The 22,678-nt window shown below is 44.5% G+C and overlaps 1 protein-coding gene across 1 annotated transcript in view; it reads left to right on the forward strand.

Moving 5' to 3' along the window:
- The first annotated feature begins 6,284 nt into the window (after positions 1–6,284).
- KCNIP1 (potassium voltage-gated channel interacting protein 1) overlaps positions 6,285–22,678 on the forward strand; it is a 1,926,792-nt gene continuing 1,910,398 nt past the window's right edge. The window contains exon 1 of the mRNA XM_069654327.1: positions 6,285–6,983. Within this exon, the coding sequence (XP_069510428.1) occupies positions 6,923–6,983 (61 nt within the window). The 5' untranslated portion in view covers positions 6,285–6,922. The remainder of the gene's footprint in view (positions 6,984–22,678) is intronic.

Below are 22,678 nucleotides of genomic sequence, written 5' to 3' on the forward strand. Positions count from 1 at the left end.
CCACCTGTAGCTGTATAAGGTGGCGGGCTGTATGCCGGGTTCGAGTACCCCTCAGCCGCCCTTAATTGTACTATGTCTCGTAGTTCTGTTAAAGGATATAACCCCCCTTCCTCCTTTTTCACTACCTTCGCTAGGGGCATATCGTCGCTCTGTTCCTTTTTTATTTCCTTTTCGTTTAGGTTGTTACTCTTTTCTCCTCCCTCTTGTCCGTTCCCCGTGTTCTGTGTGCCTTCACTCTCTTTTTCCCCATTCTCTCCTTCCTCCTTAATCTTCTCCTCTTCCGTTGTTTCCCCCATAATGAACATTCCGTTTGGTCCTGGTCGGGACCCTTGGAACATCCTCCATAAGTTAAACACCTCCACGTGGTGTATCAACTTCTTCCCCTTGTATGTGTTATGCAGATGGGTTAATAGTGAATGTTGGGTATATGCATCGAAACTGCCATTAGGCGGCCATGGTGTCGTCATTTTGTTGTCCGTCCCCTGTGTCCATTCTATGCTATATTTGATCAGTTTCTCGCTATGGGGTGACAGTGTTTTACATATGTGCTGTAGCGGGGTAGTGAGAGTGTTCCCCCACCCTCCCGATCCTGTCCCGTATGACATAGTAGCACTTCACTCGTTATCCTACCCCTGTTTGGTAGCGGTTATCTTGCTAACAGTGTACACTATACAGTGTTAGATCTTTACCTGGCCCCGTAATTTTGGGGACTTGCGATTGTCCGCTAAGGAAAAATAGTAAAATATAGCATTTGCATTTGTATATTCTTTTCTTTCTTTTCTTCCTTTACCGAACACTTTTACGGCCCCCTGCGGCCGAGGCGCACGTAGCCCCCTGCGGCTGCGTGCCCCGTGTGACGTTCTTATACAGCCGTCCCACTTTCTTTTACCCCTCCTCCTCTTTCTTCACTCGCCGTGGCCGGCGTTCTCCGTGCGCAGCCACGTCCCCCTTTTCACCTTCCCCCGATCAACTTGTTACCGTTTATCTCCGTCTCCACTCCCTTACCATAATTCTCTTCCCCACCACTCTCCGAAAGAAAAATGCCTTGTGTTCGAGATATCCTATGAAAGCCCTACTGGTGACGTCACCGATCTCTTCAAAACTACTGGTAAGTACTTTAGACGTTCTTAAAAGTACGAAATACGCTTGCAATCTACCCCTGTTAACCCCACAGCTGTCTTCCTGTCACGCCTGGAACAAGGTAATCAACAATATAATCGGACTGCGCACGCTACGTCCCCTCGCGTGTGATACGCCCCTCGACAGGAGGCCGACAGGAGGGCTTAACCAGCCAATTATCTTCCGTATTAGGCAACCAGCTAGCTACCGCCTACAGGGAAACGTCATCTATCTATCGAGTTTCCTGCTCGATCAATAGGGATCCTCATCTACTCATTGATCAATAATCACCAAATCATAGGAAACCGCACACACACACACCCTTACACGTGGTCGCGACCTAGGCCAATCAGTTTCTACGGGCGGCCGCACGTGATGTTTTCGTGCTCCGCCCCCTCCTCTTCCGTAACGTAGCGGACTGCTCTCACACTTGTCCAGCTACCATTCGCTTCACCGTCAACACTAATTTATCAAACCTTCGCCGCGCACCTGTGTAACACCTCCCGCCTCCCGTATTCTATTCCTCCCCCCTCCCTCACAATTTCACATTGCTTGTTGGGCGTGGCATACTCACCAAGTTCTCTTGATGAGGGCCGCTGGACTGCGTGCACCCCTCCAAGCGGCTCGCCACCTCCCCTCGTCTGGACCACGTCTGGACACTCGCCAAACGCGGGCGGGATACTTCTCAACCGGCTCCCGAAGGCCAATATCCGGATTGCGCTGTCCGGTCGTCTCGCAGTTCCGCGATGGTCCTGTAGTCCTCAAAAGGGGGCAGCGGCAGAGAGGGCTGCGCCGCCGGGCCTCCTCGCAACAGGAGCACTCAGAAAAATAAAATAAAAGCAGATCTTAAACAGATCTCAGCAGTGCCTCCAACTTGTCGGGGGGAAATTCTCCCGGGGTCGGCTGGGCCGTCCGCGGACCTCCGGGCAGGGAGGTCCCAACTCCTCCCGTGTATCCCAAAAAATGAGTATGAGGCACACGCAAGAAGCAAGGTGATTCTGCTGTTTATTAAACAAAACGGCAGGGATGGGTCAAGGATCGTACGCGTCCATCCTGACACTCTCTCTCAAATCGTGGGGCTCGCAGGCCCTTTTTACCTTAGTATGACGCGCTACTTGCGTCACCTGGGAAAGTTAGCAAAAAACCTATCGCCACTCTGGATTGGTTCCTCAAGTGGTAGGGTTAGTATAGCATACGTATAGAGAACGTTGTTAGTGGTTGAGGGTCAGTCAGGTGGTATACTTGGGTTGTCCCTTCAATTAGATACATGAAAATTGTTACATGAAGACCCCTGAGGATTGGCTAATGTTAATGGCGTCAGTGATAAGAGCCCCATGTTCTGATTGGTCCACTCGCGAGCCCCCCAGTCTGGGACCATCGCTGTTCCCAGCTCGCGGTGCACCTGTCATTTGCAACAATGTATCACTATGGGTATGTGCAGACAATGTGAGGATTTATTCATATGCTGGAGGGCAGACTACTCCCACCGCCGCAGATGTCCATTGAGTCGCTTAATTGTATCTGCCTGTGTCTTAAAACGTGGGATCCAGGCGCCTCCCTCCTCCTAGGCCTGGCACCCTGTCAGGTTCGGCTTGGTCACGTGAGGAGAGACCGTGGTTGAGGCAGAATTCTGCACATTTAATATTGCATTTTCCACTGTGTGCCTGGCTTAATTTGCAGGTGTGACCTTGGCTTCGGCTTGTGGCATGCGAGTTTGCAACATTGTGCCCTTGACTGTCTGCTCTCGCCGGGCTCATTCTGCAGGGTCAGCAATTGTAATCTTGCTCGTTCAATGTTCATGGAGGCTCTTGCTTGCGGCCTACTTGGGCCTGGTGCATAGGTGGGGACGTTTGATGCACGGCGCTTTAGGTTATGGTATCATATTGATTTATGCCTAGTATCATGTCTTTGTTATATTTCTCATTGCAATGCATGGGGTAGGAGAAGCGTCAGCAAGCATTTTAGATTTGTTCATTGTGCGTCTTGCGTTTCTGCATTTTGAAAAACCTATGTGAAAAATAATAAAGATGCGCGTCAGTGGGTGTGTCCGTCACCTACGTCATAGCACTGAATATGTTCTTCTTGTGGATTGGTGTGGGAGTGTCCAGTGTGCATGTTTGCACGGGTGTGCTGACCGTTGGCTGGGTCGTCATGGCATCTCTAACGATGTGTTCATTTACTGTTGAATGGTTCAGTCGAGTTCATCCATGCCGCAGGTGTCGGCATGGGCAGGGCAGGCTGGTGGGCACATCCGTATGTTCCTGACCAGGGTATTTGGTCGTCTGGTAGATGGGCAAACTCCTCTTGTGGCGGGTGTCTGGGCCGCGATCCTCTAGGCCAAGGGTGTGAGGGGATTGGTGGGAGCCTTTTGTTCCATTCTCCCACTTCAGTAACTTAACCATAACGTCCCTTTAACAAAGTTTTTTTTACTGAATATATATATATATATATACATATATATATATATCTATATATACAAGGCTGTCAGTATTATACTGCACTGATGATCCCTACTAAGGGTGACAACAGGTATGTAGTTGTCCTGACAGCCTTCCAAAATGTCTGTGTTGGGTTGATTAAACTTTGTATAAAATTGCTCTGCCCTCTTAGACAAAGACAATTTCCTGGAGAAACGGTTTGTATTTGGGTTAATTTGCATACCCACAATACCTTGCCGTTGTGGCTCAGAACTGGAGGTGAACTTCCATCGATAGCTACTAGGGGCGCTGTGGAGTGTGTGACTCGGCTCAAATGGATTTTACTACTATATATATTTATAGTGTGGCAATCGTTGCACTATAGTTAAGGTGAGTGACATGAGCCACCAGAAATCCCAAAAATGTATTGCTAATAACTTTTGACTTTGTGGACAGATTTGGATGACATTTTTCAAACAAAAGGTTTGTCATGGATCCCCTCAGACTGTAAATTAAGGGAAAGATTTGTTAAGAAATGAAAAAGTCATTAAGAAAGCTGAAAGAATATGCTGTTTTTTGCCTACTCCCATTCATTTTCCCATAGAGAAAAAGTAAAACAAAATATCAAGCTGAAGCGCAAAACCGCTGGACCGAATTAGACCAAATGAGAAACAATTTGGGCATGAAGCATCTTAATTTTCGGTACAGGATTGGAGTTATTCCGTCCAAAAGGTTTTAAAAAATATGACAGGGAAGGTGGTGCCCCTGTCTGCCAAAAATATAGATATATCTGCCATGGTGCTTTGCAGCAGAAAGGCTTTTCAGAAATGAAAAACTGCAATTTGTTTTGTTTTTTTGCTCTGTGAGAGAGATTACCGCAGAAATACCAGTAGAATGCGAAAACAAAAAGTGCAAAAAAAGCTATTTGAAGGAGGAAAAAGGAGGAAAGCGGATTAGGCGAGAGATTCGGCGGGCGAAAGAGAACATCATGTGAAGTTGGGGAGTTGGAGTGATCTGGGGAGCCAGTTACAGCTTAAACTTTTTCGCATTAGGGGGAATCTCACGAGATGATCTCAGTTATAACGCAAGTCGCGCTCGGAAAAGAAAATGCATCACACAAAGCAAGGAGAGAAGAGTAATGGGCTGGGGCCAGGGAGGTAAAAATCATCCTAGGGAAAATGAAGGAGGCATCTGGGGAGTGCCTGTGAGGGCTTTTTAATTGTTTAGCATTATCGCTGCAATTAACGTGAGAACACTGCGATAATTATCAGGGAATGGAAACTGAGGGAAAAACAAATAAATGGGGGACATCTGCTGTGATCACTTGTACTGGGAAGGGGGAATGGGTCTTTGTGCCAGTGGCCCTGACCAGTGGGCCCCAAAGAAACCCATTGGTGCAACATGTGCAGTGGTCCATGGCCTAAGGCCATAACGATTGGGCTTCAAAGAAACCTACTGTATTCAAATATACAGTAGGCAGAGCCGATGACCATGGCTATTGGGCCCCAAGGCAACCTATAGGTAGGTGTGGCCACTGACCATGGCCAAAGGCAATGCTTAGTTGACCCTGAAGAAACCTATTGTGATACATGCATAGTGGCCATTACCCATGTTTTCGGGAGGAGAGCTTAGGGGCAACGTGCTCGCCTTAGAAGCAACACGAAGCGGAGCAACACAGGTTTGCACCCGGGGTCCACACTTAGAAACCTCTGGGTATTAAGTGCGTTGTAAGTAACTAATTATAATAAACTATGGTATAACAAAACCATTCGAATTCATTGAAAAAACATTTGCTAAGGGACAGTTAAGTTGATCACTACAAAACCCTTGAAATTCGGCAGATGTGTGAAGTGGTGATCATCTTAACTCGGCGTTCCCCCTGTTGTAAAGCCCATGAACAGAGACATAACATATGGGATTCACAATCACAAACACGATTTTAGGGCAGCAAGATAGCTCAGTCGGTTGAGCTCTCGCCGCTGCTGTGTGTGATCTGCAGGTCGCAGGTTCGAATCCCATCAAGACTAACTCAGCCTTTAATCCTTCTAAGGTAAATAAATGAGGATCAGCACTGGTTGTGTGATATTGTGTATATATATATATATATATATTTTTTTTTTTTTTTGTTATATGTAAAGAGTTTAGGCATGAGCAGTATACAAATAATACATCATTAGTTTGTAGGGGTCATCACCACTAAATTGCGTTAAATCTCATCACCTTAACTGTCCCTTCACTGAAGTTTTCTTCAATGAAAATATATAATATATATATATATGTATATATATGTATTTGTATGTACATATTTAATATGGGTTTGTATGCACGTGATCAAGCGCTCAGTGTAGCGCAAAACGCGTTGTGTCTGTAGGTCGCGCACCACGGCGTCCTGTTTTGTCTGTGTGTATGTTGCTGCTCGTTTTTGTTGTATGTTGATGAACAACTTTTTTGAAACATAAAAAGAACTTCCGTATTATTTGCCGGTGGTTTCTTGGTCCATTTTTTGGAGTTTGTATTTTGCATTGTGCATCTGGCCCACGGGAGTGCGGTTCGCCTTTTCCTCTTTCCTTTTGGATATATGTATATATATGTATTTGTATATACATATTTAATATGGGTTTGCGTGCTTTATGTCTGCTGTTATGAACTGCCATGCCACCCACTGGGCAGATCAATAGGACCCATGCAATTCCAATGCCACTCGTGACATTTGCTCCCGGCTGCCTCTCCTCCCTGACTCTCATCTCGGAGGGTCACATGGCTGCGATGAGTTCAGAACGCGTGCTATTTCCTTCTTATGGAGACTGCATTAATCACCGCGAATTCGCATTCCACGCAGCGGCGGCGCCTTCCACGGACACTCGACTTGCGAATTTCCACTGACCAGGTCCTTTCATCCACAAGTGGCTCGCGGCCCCTGGTCCCTCGCGCCCCCCGCCCGCCCCGGCGACCCTTCCATGCCCGCGGAATCCTAGTTGCCTATGCATTGATGCGTTGGCGGTAGACCCTGTACAGGCTGCTGGCACGAGCAGAGAGGGGATGGCAGGAGGACCTGGCCTGCGTGCCGTACGTGGACCCGCTCCAGCACATATTCCGATGCGCCTGCTGGCAGGTCTGATCTGAGGGAAGCCACCCCTAGAAGCGAAATGTGGATGGGGAGCCGCTTTGAATAATAACAGCGCAGCCTGTGAGTCAATGCGTGTGTGTGTGTTGACTGAAGGATAGGAGGGAAAAAAAATCGCAAAGCTGAACGCTCGTTGAGCGCCGAGCTGCGGCGCCTTCCCCCCTCCTTTTACGCTGTCTTTTTATTTTGCAATCGGCAAACGAGGCGGATTTTTTCCTTGTTTCATTGGGGGACACAAAAGTCGCACAGGTGCCAGTTCAAAATGGGTGCAGTGATGGGGACGTTTTCCTCTCTCCAGACTAAACAAAGAAGACCCTCCAAAGGTAAGATGGGCTTGCTGTTGCAGTGCCTGTGTGAGCGTGCGTGCGTGCTAGCGAGCGAGCGTTTGCGTGTGTGTGCGTGGCTAGAAAACAGAGTGCTTCAAGACGGACATGCAGTGTGTTGCCAGCAGCACGCTTCGATTACTCCAAGGAGGCATAATTCTCTGTTTAAGTCACAGGAGAGAGGGGTTTCCCTTCATGCGCTGGTGTAGGGTAGAGAGGGGCACAGGGTGTAATAATTAGCATTGCATGGATTGCCATGTGGTGGCAGGCATATGAGGATGTATTCTAAACCAGTTTACAGATGAGCAGTTGGCATCCCGTGCCCGCACGCAAAGGGCACTGGCAGAGGAGATCAGTGTTTAACCCAAACTCGTGCACTGTCGGCAAAGCCGCCGCTACAACCAGTGCATGGCAACCACACTGGATCAGACGAGCGGTGCTGCTGCATCAGATCTGCTTCCCGCTCGTGCCGTGTGTGTGTGTGTGTGTGAGTGTGTGGACTCGTTGCTCTCCGGTGATGCTGGAGGCATCCCGTGGCATCCTGAAAACGGAATTGACCTCCAAGAGAGCAGCGGGGAGGGTTAACAGGCGGGGGAGGGGTGTGGGGGACAAGGCTGCAGGAAGACACGGAGACTCAGGGCGTGCCAGGATACTAGCAGGCGTGCGGGCGACAAGAGTCTCCAAAAACGCTATATCTTCTTTTCAAACCTCCGCATTTATCAACTCCCCAGGGGTGCAGGGGCTTTGGGCGCTTGAGAAATCTGTCCATCACCGTGGTAAACTGGGTAAAATTAGGGCAGGCTGACCACTACACTCAAATAAGGACCGCCAACGAAAACACAGCCAGTCGAACACGTCCTTTCTGTGCAAGTAGGAGGCCGAGTAGTTGGAATTCAATGTGTGTGGACATCAGAAGAGGCAGACATCATCTAGGATGGGGCTGGGAACCCGATGGCAGCTGCCGCCGTAGAAGCACGAGAGAGACCCCTTCACCCTTCCAGGAAGTGCCACCGAGGCGCCTGCAGCGCGCGTGCGCCGTGGCCATCTGTTGATGAAGCTGGCCCCGTGTAGGGTTCTGTGAAGCATTGCTTGCTGGTGTACACCGTAACGTTGTTGAAGATGTCCACCAATCACTGTGAGCACGCCCATTCCCTTTAAGGGTCAATTATGTCATCAAGGCTTTAACACTGTGGCAAAACAGGCTCAGTGGCCCCACACACACCAGAATTCACATCTCCCCTTTCCATCACTGGTTGCCTTGTTCATTTCACCCTGGGACTCCTACTCAAACCGTATTGCTGTAGTCACTTAAATCACACGATTAGTATCACTATATTACTTCTCTCAACTATGGTTAACATGCCCTCCCTCAGACGTGTTGGCACTAGGCACTGACAGTACTAACAAGGGTGCCCGCTGCTTCGCACTGTGAAGACGTGTTTTGATTGCTTAATATGTTGAGACCATATCATACTTTAACCGCTGTATTGGGCACATTGTAGAGAGGGAAATGGCAAGTAAACATATAATGCAGAATGCTGTCATTCCTAGAATAACAGCTGATGGGAATGATTCAAGAATAGTGAAAAACAAATCTCACACTGCCAGTCATGGCTCACCGTTTGGTATCTGCGCCAAACTCAAGACATTCCTCATTCGGTAGATGATAGTTATTGCAGGACACAGTATAACACACTCCACAGCCGTTCTTGATCTAAAGAAACTAAGGTCTGAGCTAAGTAAATCATATACATATTTCGAATACAGAAGGAATAGTGTAGGCTGTGCCCCCAAATGGGATGTGAGGGTTGGAGATTCAGAGGTAGGCATAAAGTAGGAGACCAATAAAGTCAATGAATGGTAAGACAATGGGCCTCATTACGAGGTGGGCAGTAAGGGGTTAACCGGTGCCGTTAAACCCTTACCGTCCTATTACGAGGTCTCGTGGTAAAACCAGGCGTCCTTACCGGGTCCCGCTAGGAGACCAGGGAGCTAACAACGGGCAGTTTATTAATGGGCCCATTGTTAGCATCATCTCCATTCCCATTGAGCCCTATGGGGGCTCGTATGGGAATGGGGATGTACCGGGTCCGGGTTCCTCAAACAAGGAATTACCAGGTACTCCAAGGTTGGGATGGCCCGGTAAGTGTTCATTTGAGGAACCCGGACCCGGTATGCGGTAAGGAGGTAACCGTGCCGCTAATTGCGGCATGGTTACCTCCAACCTCGTAATGAGGTCCAATGTCTAATAAGTTACTAGTTTTCATGAAAGCCTCCAAAGGCACATGCTGTGTGAGGTCATCGGCCTGCTAGGGACCCTAGGCAGCTCAAGGAACAGTGTAGGTGCACTGGACTAAATTACAATCAGCTTTGCTAATACCAAAAGAGGAGCTGGGGTTATTACTGCATCTGAAAAAGCCATCCCATTCTCAAATTGCCCCACCAGTTGTTTCTGAACATGTCGCGCCTGCATACGTTCCTGAGTAGTGTACAACGTTTCATCCTTCACTAGTATTATTGGCTCAAATTCGCATCCTAACCTCAGACTGCAATAAACAAATTAAACAAATGAATTTCATCAATCCAGAGCGTGTCCCAAGTTTGCTACGGTAGCTTGTATCATTTAGAAAATGCAGGGCGTTGTGTGTTCTTAGTACTCTTTCTATGTCCACACATGCTGCATGGAGCAGCCTTCAGTCAGTTGCTTTCTTAGAGTTCATGGGCCTTTACCCCCCTCCCCCTCTCTGCGACAGGGATACTCATAATGTGTTTTTAGATCCGCTCTCTTCTAGCCACTCATTGTCAGACTCTGCTGCCATCTTGCCAAAGTTTTGGTCCTGCATTACAGAAGTGGCTTGGTTGTTTTTTTTTCCACTGGGCCATACATCGCCGGTGTAGTAGGATAGCAGCCCATTAAGTAATGCTACTCTGCCCTGCCAGGAAGAAAACAGGATAGAGCTGCCCGTTTTGCCTCTCTCTGAATCAAGCACTTTCGCCTGGTGTTCCATAGAGCAAGGTGCTATGGACCTGTGCCCCAAACCGTTGTTTTCACCAGGAGAATGGATCCGTGTGGAGGGAGTGTTTCTGGCCCAATTTTCAGTGATTAAGAATTATTGTTATTATTATTATCATCATTATTATTATCATCATTATTATTATTATTATTATTATTATTATTATTATTATTATCATTATCGATGGAGATCACATTTAATTCTGGACTCTTCCAACTACTATAACCCATTTTGCATTGTATCCTCTTGTTCCGAAGTGGAATGTGTTGCCCCTGAGCCATCTTTCTGGTCTCCCTCTGGACCCCCGACATGCTGCAGTTCTCCACGAGGCCGGTGGGCTGCTGGATATTCTCCCAGCACTGCTGTCTCTCTAATATCCTGCACAAGTGTGTGGGCCAGAGTAGCAGAGCACATGCTCACATTTCTTATGTGCCCCTAACCACTTCCCTTCCATTAGCTTTAGGGGTAGAGGTTTATACAGGTGGGATTTGCCCAGCTGGTGGGAACCTCCATTCAATACAGACATTGTTTTATAATGGGGGATTTATAATGGGCAATAGGAAACCACTGGGCACGGCTGGGTAGTCAACTACTTCATGTTTTGTCAGAAGGCACTAGAACTTTAGTTGCCTTTGTCACAGAACTTTTTCTACAAAGTGATGACTCAGATCAGATGGTTCCTAACACTTTCAGGGATTTGAGGAACTCTAAAAATGGTCCTCTGACAACATGTGTCCTACACCTTAAACTATTTCCTCCTTCTCGCCATCACACAACAAAATGGCTTTGCCTAAGACCATGAGGCCACTTACATCTCATTAAGTTTCAGTGGAAGAAAATATCCCTTTCTCCATCATTGCTACCATGGGTTGTATAACCCAAGCAACGTGATACAGCGATGCACTGGCCTTCTTCTCGTATTTTTACAGCACTGACAGGGACCATATGAAAGTTATTAGTGGCATGCTGAAGTCTAGACTTTGAGATGTTTCATTTTGTGGACACACCAAGTGGCACACACACACAGCACGGACGTGTAGGTTAAGTGCACGTTTCTATCTGTGAGGGGGGACCTATGAAGATTCCCCAGAACTTGTCCACAATGTATTGGACTGATGTAAATGTCAAAACAGGATATGCAAAAATGGCGCCACCTCCAAACTCGTATTGGCCCTTACTTATGTCATGCTGCTTTTGCCTGCAGGTGGGAAGCTTCTCCCATCTGCATGATCCCATGCTTCCTCTTCAAGGTGGGAAAACAAAAGCCCCGCCTTCCCTGAACATTCATTATTGACCATTCATTCTAATAAAGTAGTGACTAGGGAAGACAACATGCATTTCTGCAGCTACTGTAAGTTGAAAAGGTCTTTGTTTCTCTTGGTACTACACGTGTAGCATCGGCAAGTACACCATTCTCTTAACTACAGCGATAGCTGTGTCTTTATATTCCGTGGGGGTCTGCATTTCTCCCCTATCCCACGTCAACAGTATTATGCTATTAAAGACTACTGGCAGGGAAAGTTGAACAATTGCAGTTGGGCTGATTTTCAGAAACAGGATTTAATCAGAAACACAGTGGGTCACAATGCTTCTAGTGTGACACGTATTTCTTTGCCCTCAGGGGTATACTGCCTTCCTATAGCTGGACATTTTACATGGCACAGAAAGGGAACATCCTTCAACTGATTTTACTACAAAATGGAGGCTCAGAACCGGAGCCTAGCTCACCAGCTTGAGAGCATTGTTTTCCAGCAGCTACAGTCCCACGTGGAGAACAATATTATATTAACTCAGGCCCAGTCAGGTTTAAGAGCAGAAATGGTAAATGCATCAATAATGGACCAGCTAAGCGAGGAAGTGGATGGAGGCAATGGAGGAGCCTTGATGTCATTGGACTCATGCATGGCCTTCGACACAGTCAATCCTCCCGTTCTGCGAGTGAGTCTGGTAGCCTATGGTTTCCAGGGATCTGGACTAACATGGATCCGCTCCTTCTTACTGAAAGTGCACTCTCAGTGGATTTGGGCTCCTTTGCATCCCCTCAAAAGTCTTTGGCATGCACTGTTGCTGTCGAGACCTCTATTATTATATATGTCAAACCATTATTAGAAGTGATAACGCAAAAAGTGGCCTCATATTTTCCAGCTACACGGATGATATTCAAATAGAGGTAGCTAAAAATGAACATCTTCTATGTTTAAGGTTTATCATTCCTCTGTCAAGCAGAGGCCACAACTTTCTCAAAATCAGAAGTAATGCAAGTAAACACCACTGGATGCCCATGGATCCCAATCTTCAGGCTTACCAGTTTCAATCCGTGTCCCTACACCGTAAGATCCATCACAATCATAGGTATTTTCATCGAGTCGGAAATCTCTCTTGCTCAGCAGGTGTCCGCAGTTTCATAAAACTGCTTTTATCAGAGAGATGACTAAAATGACTCCTTTTTTTACTTACATTCCTGCCGAAAGCAATGGCAACTAGTGATTTTATTTCTGCAGGATTAGATTTTGGTAGCAGCATCCATTTGGGAATTTCCAGGAAGCATATGGTCTGTCTTCAGAGAAGTCAGAATGCAGCTGCAAGAACTTTGCCCAAAGTGCTTAGGTTTGACCATATCATGCTAAGACACATCTGCCTTCACTGGTGTCAGAGGTTCAGAATACTGCCAGGGAGAAGTCCTCACTAAATCATTATGAGGTTGAAGAATTCAGTATCATTACACCTAGTGATAACAATACATACAGTTAGAGAACCGAGAAGTGGAGGACATCCGTCTTGAAGCACCATATAATGTATTATTATTATTATTATTATTATTATTATTATTAGTATTATTATTATTATTATCCACTCTCCACCTCTAGCTGCCCAAATGCAGACCAAATAATCCTGACCGTATCCTTGTGTTTTCAACCTATCCTACAATTAATAAAAACAAATATGGCGCCATATTTTTAGCTAAACCTTTAATTAAAACGGTCCAGCAAGTGTGGGGTTGTGTTAAAGAGTATAACACTGCCTTGGGACAGGGCTCTCCTAGTTTACATGCTGTGAGTCGATGGATAGTTGCTGACGGTTGGCTTGTCACGCCAGAGTTGTGTAGCCACGTGGAGTAATGAGAAATGTGGAATTTATATCCACCTTGCTTGGATAGCAGAAGGGCCCAAGTCATTTGCTGTGCCATTGGATGTATCCAGCAGCAGAACTGGAAGTGACTAAAGAGAAATGGTCTTACATCCCAGGCAGGAATGAGGGTTATTGACTGAAAATAACAGGCTAGGGGTTCTACTTTGCCGAAGAGAAACGTGAAAAATCTTTACACTGAAAATTATTTGGGCAAACCGATCAGTGGCATCGACAACCAAACAGAATGTGCTTTTAATAGGATGTCCCACCAATGATCGCTGGTTTCTTAGCTACAAGGGAGAGACTTCATACACATTAGGTCCAGCTTGGTTCTTTCTCATGTGTGCCAAAGACTCCCTCCTTTCTGGGGCCTTCTCTGAGGATGACACGTCTGTGGCTTGCTTGCTACGGGACAGTTTGGGCTGAATGAGCCCCATGCTTTCGTCCTGGATAACAGTTTACCATCTCGCAAAGTGATGCCGCTCTGCTTAGCCATCGTCCTGTACATTTTCAATGTTGTCCCTCATGCTCTTAAGTCTTTAACTCACTTTATTTTTCAGAGATATTATCAATATTTATTTATTCTTTGGTGTAATTCATTTTGTTCTTATTTTGAGATTGAAACCGTCTTGCAATTTGGAATTTTTCATCATTTTAATTCCTATTTGAATGATGTGGGTTGTTGATCCCATCACTTTTGAGGGGATGATGTGTGCTCGATGCACTACTGAAATTTCAAGCCTGTGCGTCCTTAGTGTTCATGTCTATGGGTCTGTGCGTGTGAGAGACTTTCAAATAGGGGTGTCACGGTATTAGTTTTATGACGGTACAATAACCCTCTTGCCAAATGACGGTATATTATGGTTATCATGGTATAGCAAGTGGAGTTAACTAATCTTAACAAAATATTTTCTAAAAGGTCATAAATTGTCAGATTTATCATCACAAACAAAACCAGGCACCCAGGGCCAGAATTGGGCTTTTCAACATACTTTCCACTGAAATGCCACCTCTTGCTTCCACCAAACACAAACACATGTGTGGAGAGCAGGGGGGGAGGAGAGCCCTGCTGCGACTGGCAAAGCAAACTGAATAGCTTTCCTTAGGTTGTAATTTAGGCTTTTAGCTCCCCACTGGCTACTAGTGAAGATGAACATGTTGCCATCTTTATAACCTGCATGCCACAGATCAATGGAGGTTGATGGTAGTATACGCTTGTGCGCATACACACACCCACACACACACACACATGCACACGCACTCTCTCTTTACGTTGCAGCCTTTAGTTTACTTCCGGGCCAAAAGGTGTTCAGTAATCACGGACATGTTACCCTTTGGTATGGCAGCAGGGAATACCCACAGAGATGAGTAAATTTCGCATTGTGACTTATTATATGTAAATTCAATGATAGAACCAGGGAAATCCCCCATTGTCATATGTTTAGAAAACATTATCCGTTATAAATATATAAACCCCAAAGCCGCCAATCCAAAGTCCCGGGAGGATAGCTAAGCGGCAACGTGCGCGCATTGGAAGCAAGACAACACGAAGCAACACAGGATCGATCCCCGGGTCCGTGCTTAGAAATCTCTGGATGTTTAAGCGTGTTATAAATACGCAACTAAGACAAAAACAGTTTCTTTAACAGCGCCTCGATGCCCGTGGGCTGTGTGAGCGCTTTAAAAGAAAAATGTAAATAATAAAAAAAAAGTAAACCCTTTTCCTTCTTGGCATTGTATTAATTCTTCCTATTGCTAACATACTGATTTTGTGTCTGGTACTTGTGGTTTATGGAATGGCATTTAAAACTGAAACTACTTGGCAGACAGCACATCCAACAGTGCAAAACCAAGACTGCGCAGCACTTGCTTACTGCAGCCTTTCCAAATCAGATTGAAAAGCACACTTAACGGTATGAACGGTATACTGGTATAAACAATGTGACGGTTATTATTGTTCAATTAAGAGGTTCACGGTATCTTTAACGTTATACCGTAATACCGTTACATCCCTACTTTCAAAGCCTGCCTTTGGAGGTTGTTCTGCTTTAGATCCCACCTGCCGTTTGCCCCCCCATCCCCAACTGAAAGGTACCTCGCCCTGTGTCCTTGATAGTGCAGAAAGAACATTATATCGGCATACTCTCGAGCAGAGGACCAGTTGCGCGGTGTCCAAATGCATACACATACATTCAGCAGGAAGATCAGCATTGCATTGATGTTCCTGGTGTGCAACAATAGCAGAATGAGAACCTTTACGGCATGACATATAGTAACTACTTCCCACAGTGTTCAGGCATATTGGCCACATATGCCGCCAATTTGGATCAACTCGTGGTTTATTTTCTTGTATGGACCGAGTCAACGTGTGTGAACAACTGAAGGGAGTCGCATTATAGGGATTTTCTGAAACATTGACTAGCCAGAATGTGTGTCCCCTCAAGCGGAGGTCTCCATGATTGCAAGAGGCATAGACAAGTATTAGTGTGACGTGTTTTGTTCTGTAATTGCTCAGTAACATTCCACATGGTTATTCGAGTGACTACACACGGGTTGGTCGCTGATGTGTCAGGAGACTAGGTTCCAATCTAGAGAGTACCTACCGTAGACCTCTCAACAAGTTCCAGGACACGGCCCACTCTAATTCCTGCTCTGCTTCTCTTTATTAATAAAGGATCAGGCCTCTGGTTCCAGCCTCATAAAGAAATTGCTGGACCAAAATGTATTGTTGGGTTGTAAATCTTCTTACTCAGTCACCACCTGATTCTTGTGTCAGCAGATTCTTTGTGGTCAAAGTGCCTTTGTAGAGAATGGTTTCCTAAACATGTAACTGCTGGTTTAGGCAATACCCTTGACTGCTATCGTATTACCTGTGCTTATTTCAATACGAATTCTGTGATATGCTTTGCTGCCACTGATTTGCCTTTCATTAGTGATTTTGAAGGGAGCCTAATAACCTTTCCTTTTCTTTATTAATGTAACTGTTGGTCTGTTCAGAATATTGGCCCTGGTGCTCTGAGTACAACCGTCATCTCCGCAGCTGTGCATGATGCTGTGTCATCCACTCGACGTGCTCTCTTAGCTAAGTGGCTGCCCATACCAATCCCTTTAACATGTCTTTGTTGCTTTTCAATTTGTTTCTATGGAAAAACACAATTATAGTGATGGGTTGTTACTGAAAGGCATGTCCCATTTTGTCAGTCGATGGGGATTTAGCTGTCAGTGTATTACAAGATTTGGCTTTGCAGACTGCGTATTTTGGGGATGTGTATTGTTGATAGATGCCACTTCATTTTAAAAACAAAGTATCCAAGTGGCAGAAGCCCTGTCAATTAAAGGCAGTGCCAGATGGGCTGCAAAGGCTACTTTCTGGTGGAACAGTTATCTGTCCGTAAGCTCTGGGCTCAATGGGGCACCCCTATTCCCTCCCATTTTCTGGGCTCAGTCATCACTGGGTATTCCCCATTCTCTCAGTACATAGGCGCCCTGTTCCGGCGAGTTGTTGCCAGACCCTGAAAGGGGGGCATATCTTGTTGTCCCAGCTTGCAGATTTGGCAGCAAATGCTGGCACCAACTTGCACCCATCCTCTCCCCTGTAAGTTGCTGCTTAGTTGATAGGTAGCGGCAGTGGGGTGGAAAGAAGGCTTTGTGGAGGCAGGGCAGATGCAATGTTTCTGCCAGCATGTATGGTAAATTTAAAAACCACTCAGGTGGCTGATGGTCAGTGGTTTGGCAAAAGCATTGCCTGCCCCCCCCCGCCCCTCGCCCTACCCCACCGCCCCATGTCAAATTCAAAACCGAGGCCATTGTTTGAAAATCCAATGCATTGACACATATATCATTCACCTTGAGGTTCTATAAAGATGAGTCATGTCTGTATCCAGGATTGAGCTCTCTCAATGCATATACAGGTGTTCTATAAATCATTTTTAGATGTTTAAAATTGGGTTGGCAAGTTGGTTAAGTGATAGCTATGTGGCAACCCACATTTTCAGAGAATATCGCCCTGAGAAAAAAGTGAATGCCTGCACATCTAGAACATTGCTAAATCCCTCTACAAATATGCTCGGGCTGATTCCTCTATCATTATAAATAAGCAATGGCCAAACTTTTTGAATCACGGGAACGTGAGGCCGATCAATTTTTTCTGAACGCTCGAGCTATTTGTAAAGATACTGCAAACAAATTGGCACCTTCAATGAAAAAACGATTTGAAAAATTAGAAAGTGTATCAAAAAAAGAACCCTCTAACTGGCGGGAAATCAAAACGGTAAAGATATACTTACAAGTTGGTCTGTTAGAGGTATTTTCACATAATGCATCAATCGAATATTCGAATAACTCATGACGACATTTATTGTTGATGAAACTGAGAAGACTATCATGGATGTGAGGAAGTCATTCATTTATTGTTGAAGATGTTTATTTCAACCTTATGATGAGATTAAACACCAAACATTGAAGCAATGATTGACATATTTTGTGTTCAACTATGTTGTCGAATTGGTGCTGCTTCAGTTTTTAAGTGTACAACTTCTCTTCTTCCATGTGTAGTATGCTTACTACTCAGGCCAGTCCCCAGTGTTATTGTATAGAGTGTTGTGTATGTGTCTGCGAGGACTGGCCTGGCGTGCATCATCTTAATGTGTTCCACAATACTTCCTTTAAACAGGTTGAAAATCACTGACAGGCCAAAAAGCTATTTTTTTGTGTGTGCAGCACCCTTTTCAATTACATACATGACATGAACGATTTGCTTATTATGCTACTCATAATGCGTCTGCAATCCCCCTCTACTTTATTATGCTACTCATAATGCGTCTGCAATCCCCCTCTACTTTATTATACTACTCATAATGCGTCTGCAATCCCCCTCTACTTTATTATGCTACTCATAATGCGTCTGCAATCCCCCTCTACTTTATTATGCTACTCATAATGCGTCTGCAATCCCCCTCTACTTTATTATGCTACTCATAATGCGTCTGCAATCCCCCTCTACTTTATTATGCTACTCATAATGCGTCTGCAATCCCCCTCTACTTTATTATATGCAATCCCCCTCTACTTTATTATGCTACTCATAATGCGTCTGCAATCCCCCTCTACTTTATTATGCTACTCATAATGCGTCCGCAATCCCCCTCTACTTTATTATACTACTCATAATGCGTCTACTCATATGCAATCCCCCTCTACTTTATTATACTACTCATAATGCGTCTGCAATCCCCCTCTACTTTATTATGCTACTCATAATGCGTCTGCAATCCCCCTCTACTTTATTATGCTACTCATAATGCGTCTGCAGTCCCCCTCTACTTTATTATGCTACTCATAATGCGTCTGCAATCCCCCTCTACTTTATTATACTACTCATAATGCGTCTGCAATCCCCCTCTACTTTATTATGCTACTCATAATGCGTCTGCAATCCCCCTCTACTTTATTTTATTTGTGGGAGTCCTCTAGATAATGTTGACTTTTAATCGGAAGACATGTCCAGGATGTGTGTTGGTCAGTGGTGATCCGACTCTTAGATCTCTAGGGTGCAGTTTGCAATTTTTTATTGGGACTTTCTTATAGTCTGTGCTGGACATGCATGTGCCTGGGCATGTGCTTCCAGGGATAAAACCCTTTTGCACAACGATTGCCAGCATCTTTTCACATAAGTGGATATGTCAAGGGGACAGCAGACACATCTAAGAACTTTCCTGTGTTGCTGTTTGCTTAGAATCTGGCTTGTTAATTTCCGGTGTCTTCCCAGGTCCTCTTTTAAATATTCAATTATTTTGCAACAAACAATACTACATGTACAGAGTGTACGTGTCTTCACTGTGAGGTGTGTGACTCATTTTTAATAGGAATGTTATTCGTGGTGAAGATTGGCTCAAAGTAGTACACCCAGAGTCCCTATGATATTGCTGCATCTATGTTTCTCCTGTATGTATTTTGATTCAATAAGCATAATTTACCTATAGAATAACCATGAACATACTTTTCTCTGATTGTGCACTCCTGGCAGAATTCAGTTCCTGTGGTTCTCATGGAAGGCCAGCCATTGCTAAGTTTGACAAATTAATATGCTGGCTGATTAAGACACATATTTTCAAGAGTTAAACTGTTATATGTTGTTACTTTCTACAAAATGATTCCTGTAAAAAGTGGCAGCACCTCCCCCCTCATTTTTGTTGGGCTTGTGTGTTTGCATTATTTGGATACTTAGTGATCAAAGGAAGGCCATCAGGGAGGATCCAGGCATGACTCCCTGTTGGTGATCAGGTTCGACCCAGGCGTTGAGTCACACACAATGCCAGTCATGAAGGGGAACAGGCTCACACAGCTAAAGTGACAGCAAAGCAGGATGCGCCACGAGACTGGACAAGAATCTATGATGGAAAGCAGCCAGCGTGAAGAGGTGGGACAGTTAACTGTGACAGGAAGTCAGCTAAGTGATGGAGAGAGACAGAAACCATGATGGCACAGGAAGGGGAGTTCCAAGAGAAGCACTCCAGTGAAAATAAAATCAGCAGATATGGTCAAATATCTTGGATGGGTTCAATCATTATACTCCAATAAAAAAACGATTCAATTATCTAAAAGGTAAGCAGTGTAGGTTATAAAGACATGGAGACAAAACAGATAAGGAAGGATGTGTGTGTAGATATTTGCAACAACATGACCTTGGTATGGTAGAGGGTCTTTATTAGGTCTGAGCAATAAGAATACCAAACAAGCACTGTAGGCAGAGGTCTCTCTAGCCACCAGTTGACACCATGGGATTCAGTCAAGGTCTGGGGAAATTGGTAGTTTGATGGAACACCCAAGTCTTTTTAAGGGTTCCTCTCCTGGCTAAAATCAATATATGATGTTACGGAGTCAGCCAGGTTACTGGGACACTTGTTGCTTATCCTTTTGGCCAATAGGGCCCTGGGTTATCTCTCTCCAACAGCTCCATAGTTATCTTATTTTTGTACTCTCCTCCGGTAGCTTTAACAGTTTTTTGGTAATGTAATGTAACATGGTCCTATATAGCACCCTTCTGCCATGTGTGTTTGACTTGCTGCATGTGGCTCTGGACGATACAAGCAAAGGGGTTGTTAGTGTGACATCTGGTGAGGAAGTTGCAAAATTCATGGTTGCAGGTCGGATGTACTCCGGACCTGATTGCCATTTTGCTTCTATGATTTTGGCAGATACATGTGGGAGCAGGTTAACCAACGAGGAGAGCCCAATATTTGATAGTCTGCAATGCTTTCAATCCAGTTAGCCACTGATGTGTGGTCTATGATGGAGCCATAGAGGAGAGATGTATGCTTGTATGCTAGTGGCTAGACCCATGACAACCATCTTCAGGGTGTGTGTGTGTGTGTGTGTGTAGTGTAAGGAGCTAGGAGATCATTGAGGAGAGTAAATTTGGATAAAAAGGGGAGAAGGCCTCGCAAATCAGACTTACCTGGTTGTCTTTGCATACTAATAAATCTGTTCCCTTGCAGACTGTTCCCATTTCGTATTCCCACTTTGTCACTGTCAGGCTCGCTCTCTCTTTCTCTCTCTCTCTCTCTCTCTCTCTCTCTCTCTCTCTCTCTCCGTTTCTCCCCCTCCCTCTATCTCCGTCTCAATGTCTCTCTCTCAAATAGATGTGCTGTTCTCATGGGCAGCAATGGACTGGGAGTTGGCAGATAATTGAAGGGGGCAGTCTGGAGAAGAGGCCACTCATTCCATTAAGCTACATGCTAAGAGATATGGGAGGCAAGAACATGTTTTGTTTCAGAAAAAGGGCTGTTTGAAATAGGAGGAGCTCAGGTACTCCTTTTATCTTCCTAATATGTCGGTTGGCAAGCCGAGAGCTGCCTCAAACCTCATTCTAACTTGCTCAAGTGGTGCTGTGCCAGTGGCCAGCTGGGAATTCTTGAGACAAAGCTTTAATGGCCATGATTCAATTGAAAAAAGTATGGAAAATAAGTATACATTTCAGTAGCTTTAAATTGTAAAGACATCTATATATGAAACAAATGTATTTTTCTAAGGATTTCCTTTACAGAAAAATACTTCCCCAATGCAACAATCCCACCCCACAATCTGGTACGAGGAGCAGGCTGTTTAGTAATATGAAATATGATGTTAAATTTTAAAAAAAATGAAGATGTAAGGAACTAAATATGATCACCTAACTGTCACTGATGGGGAAGACACACACAACATTTAAAATAAATACAGGCAGTTTGTCCACAGAAAGGAAAACACAACCTGCCTGTTATTGTCAGGCTAATGTTTTCATTCCAATTCACACATAGTACAACTGGTATTAATGACTGTTCTGACAATAGAATAAAATACCTGATTTCCATTAATATATCGTCTAAGGCAGACACTAATCAGAAATGCTTGTCATTCCACATTTTAATTCAGGATGACTAATTTTTACAGAAATTGATGCAGGAAATCCTTATTATGGTCAAGCTACCTAGGATTTTAATTTTAATTATTAACCGCAAAGCTCATACAATTCAAGATATATTTCTACTTTCAGAGGGATTGCTTGTAAACAGGGTTCGCCTAAAAAAACATGTGATTGCTCTCTGGGATTTAATGCATTCTTTGTCCATTTGTCCAAACACTCTGAGGTAATTATATTAACTTTTGGTTTGTCTTTAAAAGGCTCAGGACAGGTTTGGGCATCAACCAGCTTCGGGCATCACTGTCAGATAAACTCTTAATTTCAGTCTCTCTGCCTACTCCCAAAATCCCTCTCATGTAATCTGGTTTTGTCTTGGGAAAGGCCTCTGCATTGAGTCCCATTGGAAAAGGCCACATTAAGTAGATTCTTCATAAGCTGCTTCCCAATTAGAATAACCATTACCTTTTCTCCTGTCAGACAGGCTATCTTTGATTTCTTCTTTGACAAAACTATCCACCCTCAATATGGCTATGAGCTTAACATACCCAACGGACTACGCCCTTGCAGAATTTTAATATTAAACAAAACCTGTGATAGGTCCCTTTAATTTTCTCACAGCCACCTGTACCCTTCTCCTTTCTTCCATTGGCCCACTGCATTCTCTGTGTCATAAGAAGATGTGTCAACTGTACAATAGCCCTCTCAGAAGTGAGAATCAAAATTGGTCTGAAAAACAAAAATGTTTATTTATTTCTCAACATTCTCAGTACACATGCAATTGATGATAATTATATATTCAGGCTTCCAAGAATATTCTGAATTCAGAGACATCTGTTTATTATGTTTTTGTCACTCTGTGCATAATTAGTTAAATATGCATGTCTATAAATAAATCCTACATTTTTATTTCATTGCAGATGATTCTCCTCTAACTGATTAATCCAGATCTATCTTTGTCTTTTAAATCGGACAAACGTTTCTGGAGTTACAGCCAAAAAGGCTTTGCCCACTTAACCTCTGCATGCTCATTTATTTTTAATAGGCTTTATATATATTAATTAACTTGCAGTTCAGTTGTGTGTGGCCTGCTCCCATCAAAAGAGATCCTCTGCTGAAAATGAATGACATACTGTCAAAGTAAGGGCTAATTT

This window comes from Ambystoma mexicanum, chromosome 3q (genome assembly GCF_040938575.1).
Source record: "Ambystoma mexicanum isolate Mex_15411 chromosome 3q, UKY_AmexF1_1, whole genome shotgun sequence".
Classification (NCBI taxonomy): Eukaryota; Metazoa; Chordata; class Amphibia; order Caudata; family Ambystomatidae; genus Ambystoma; species Ambystoma mexicanum.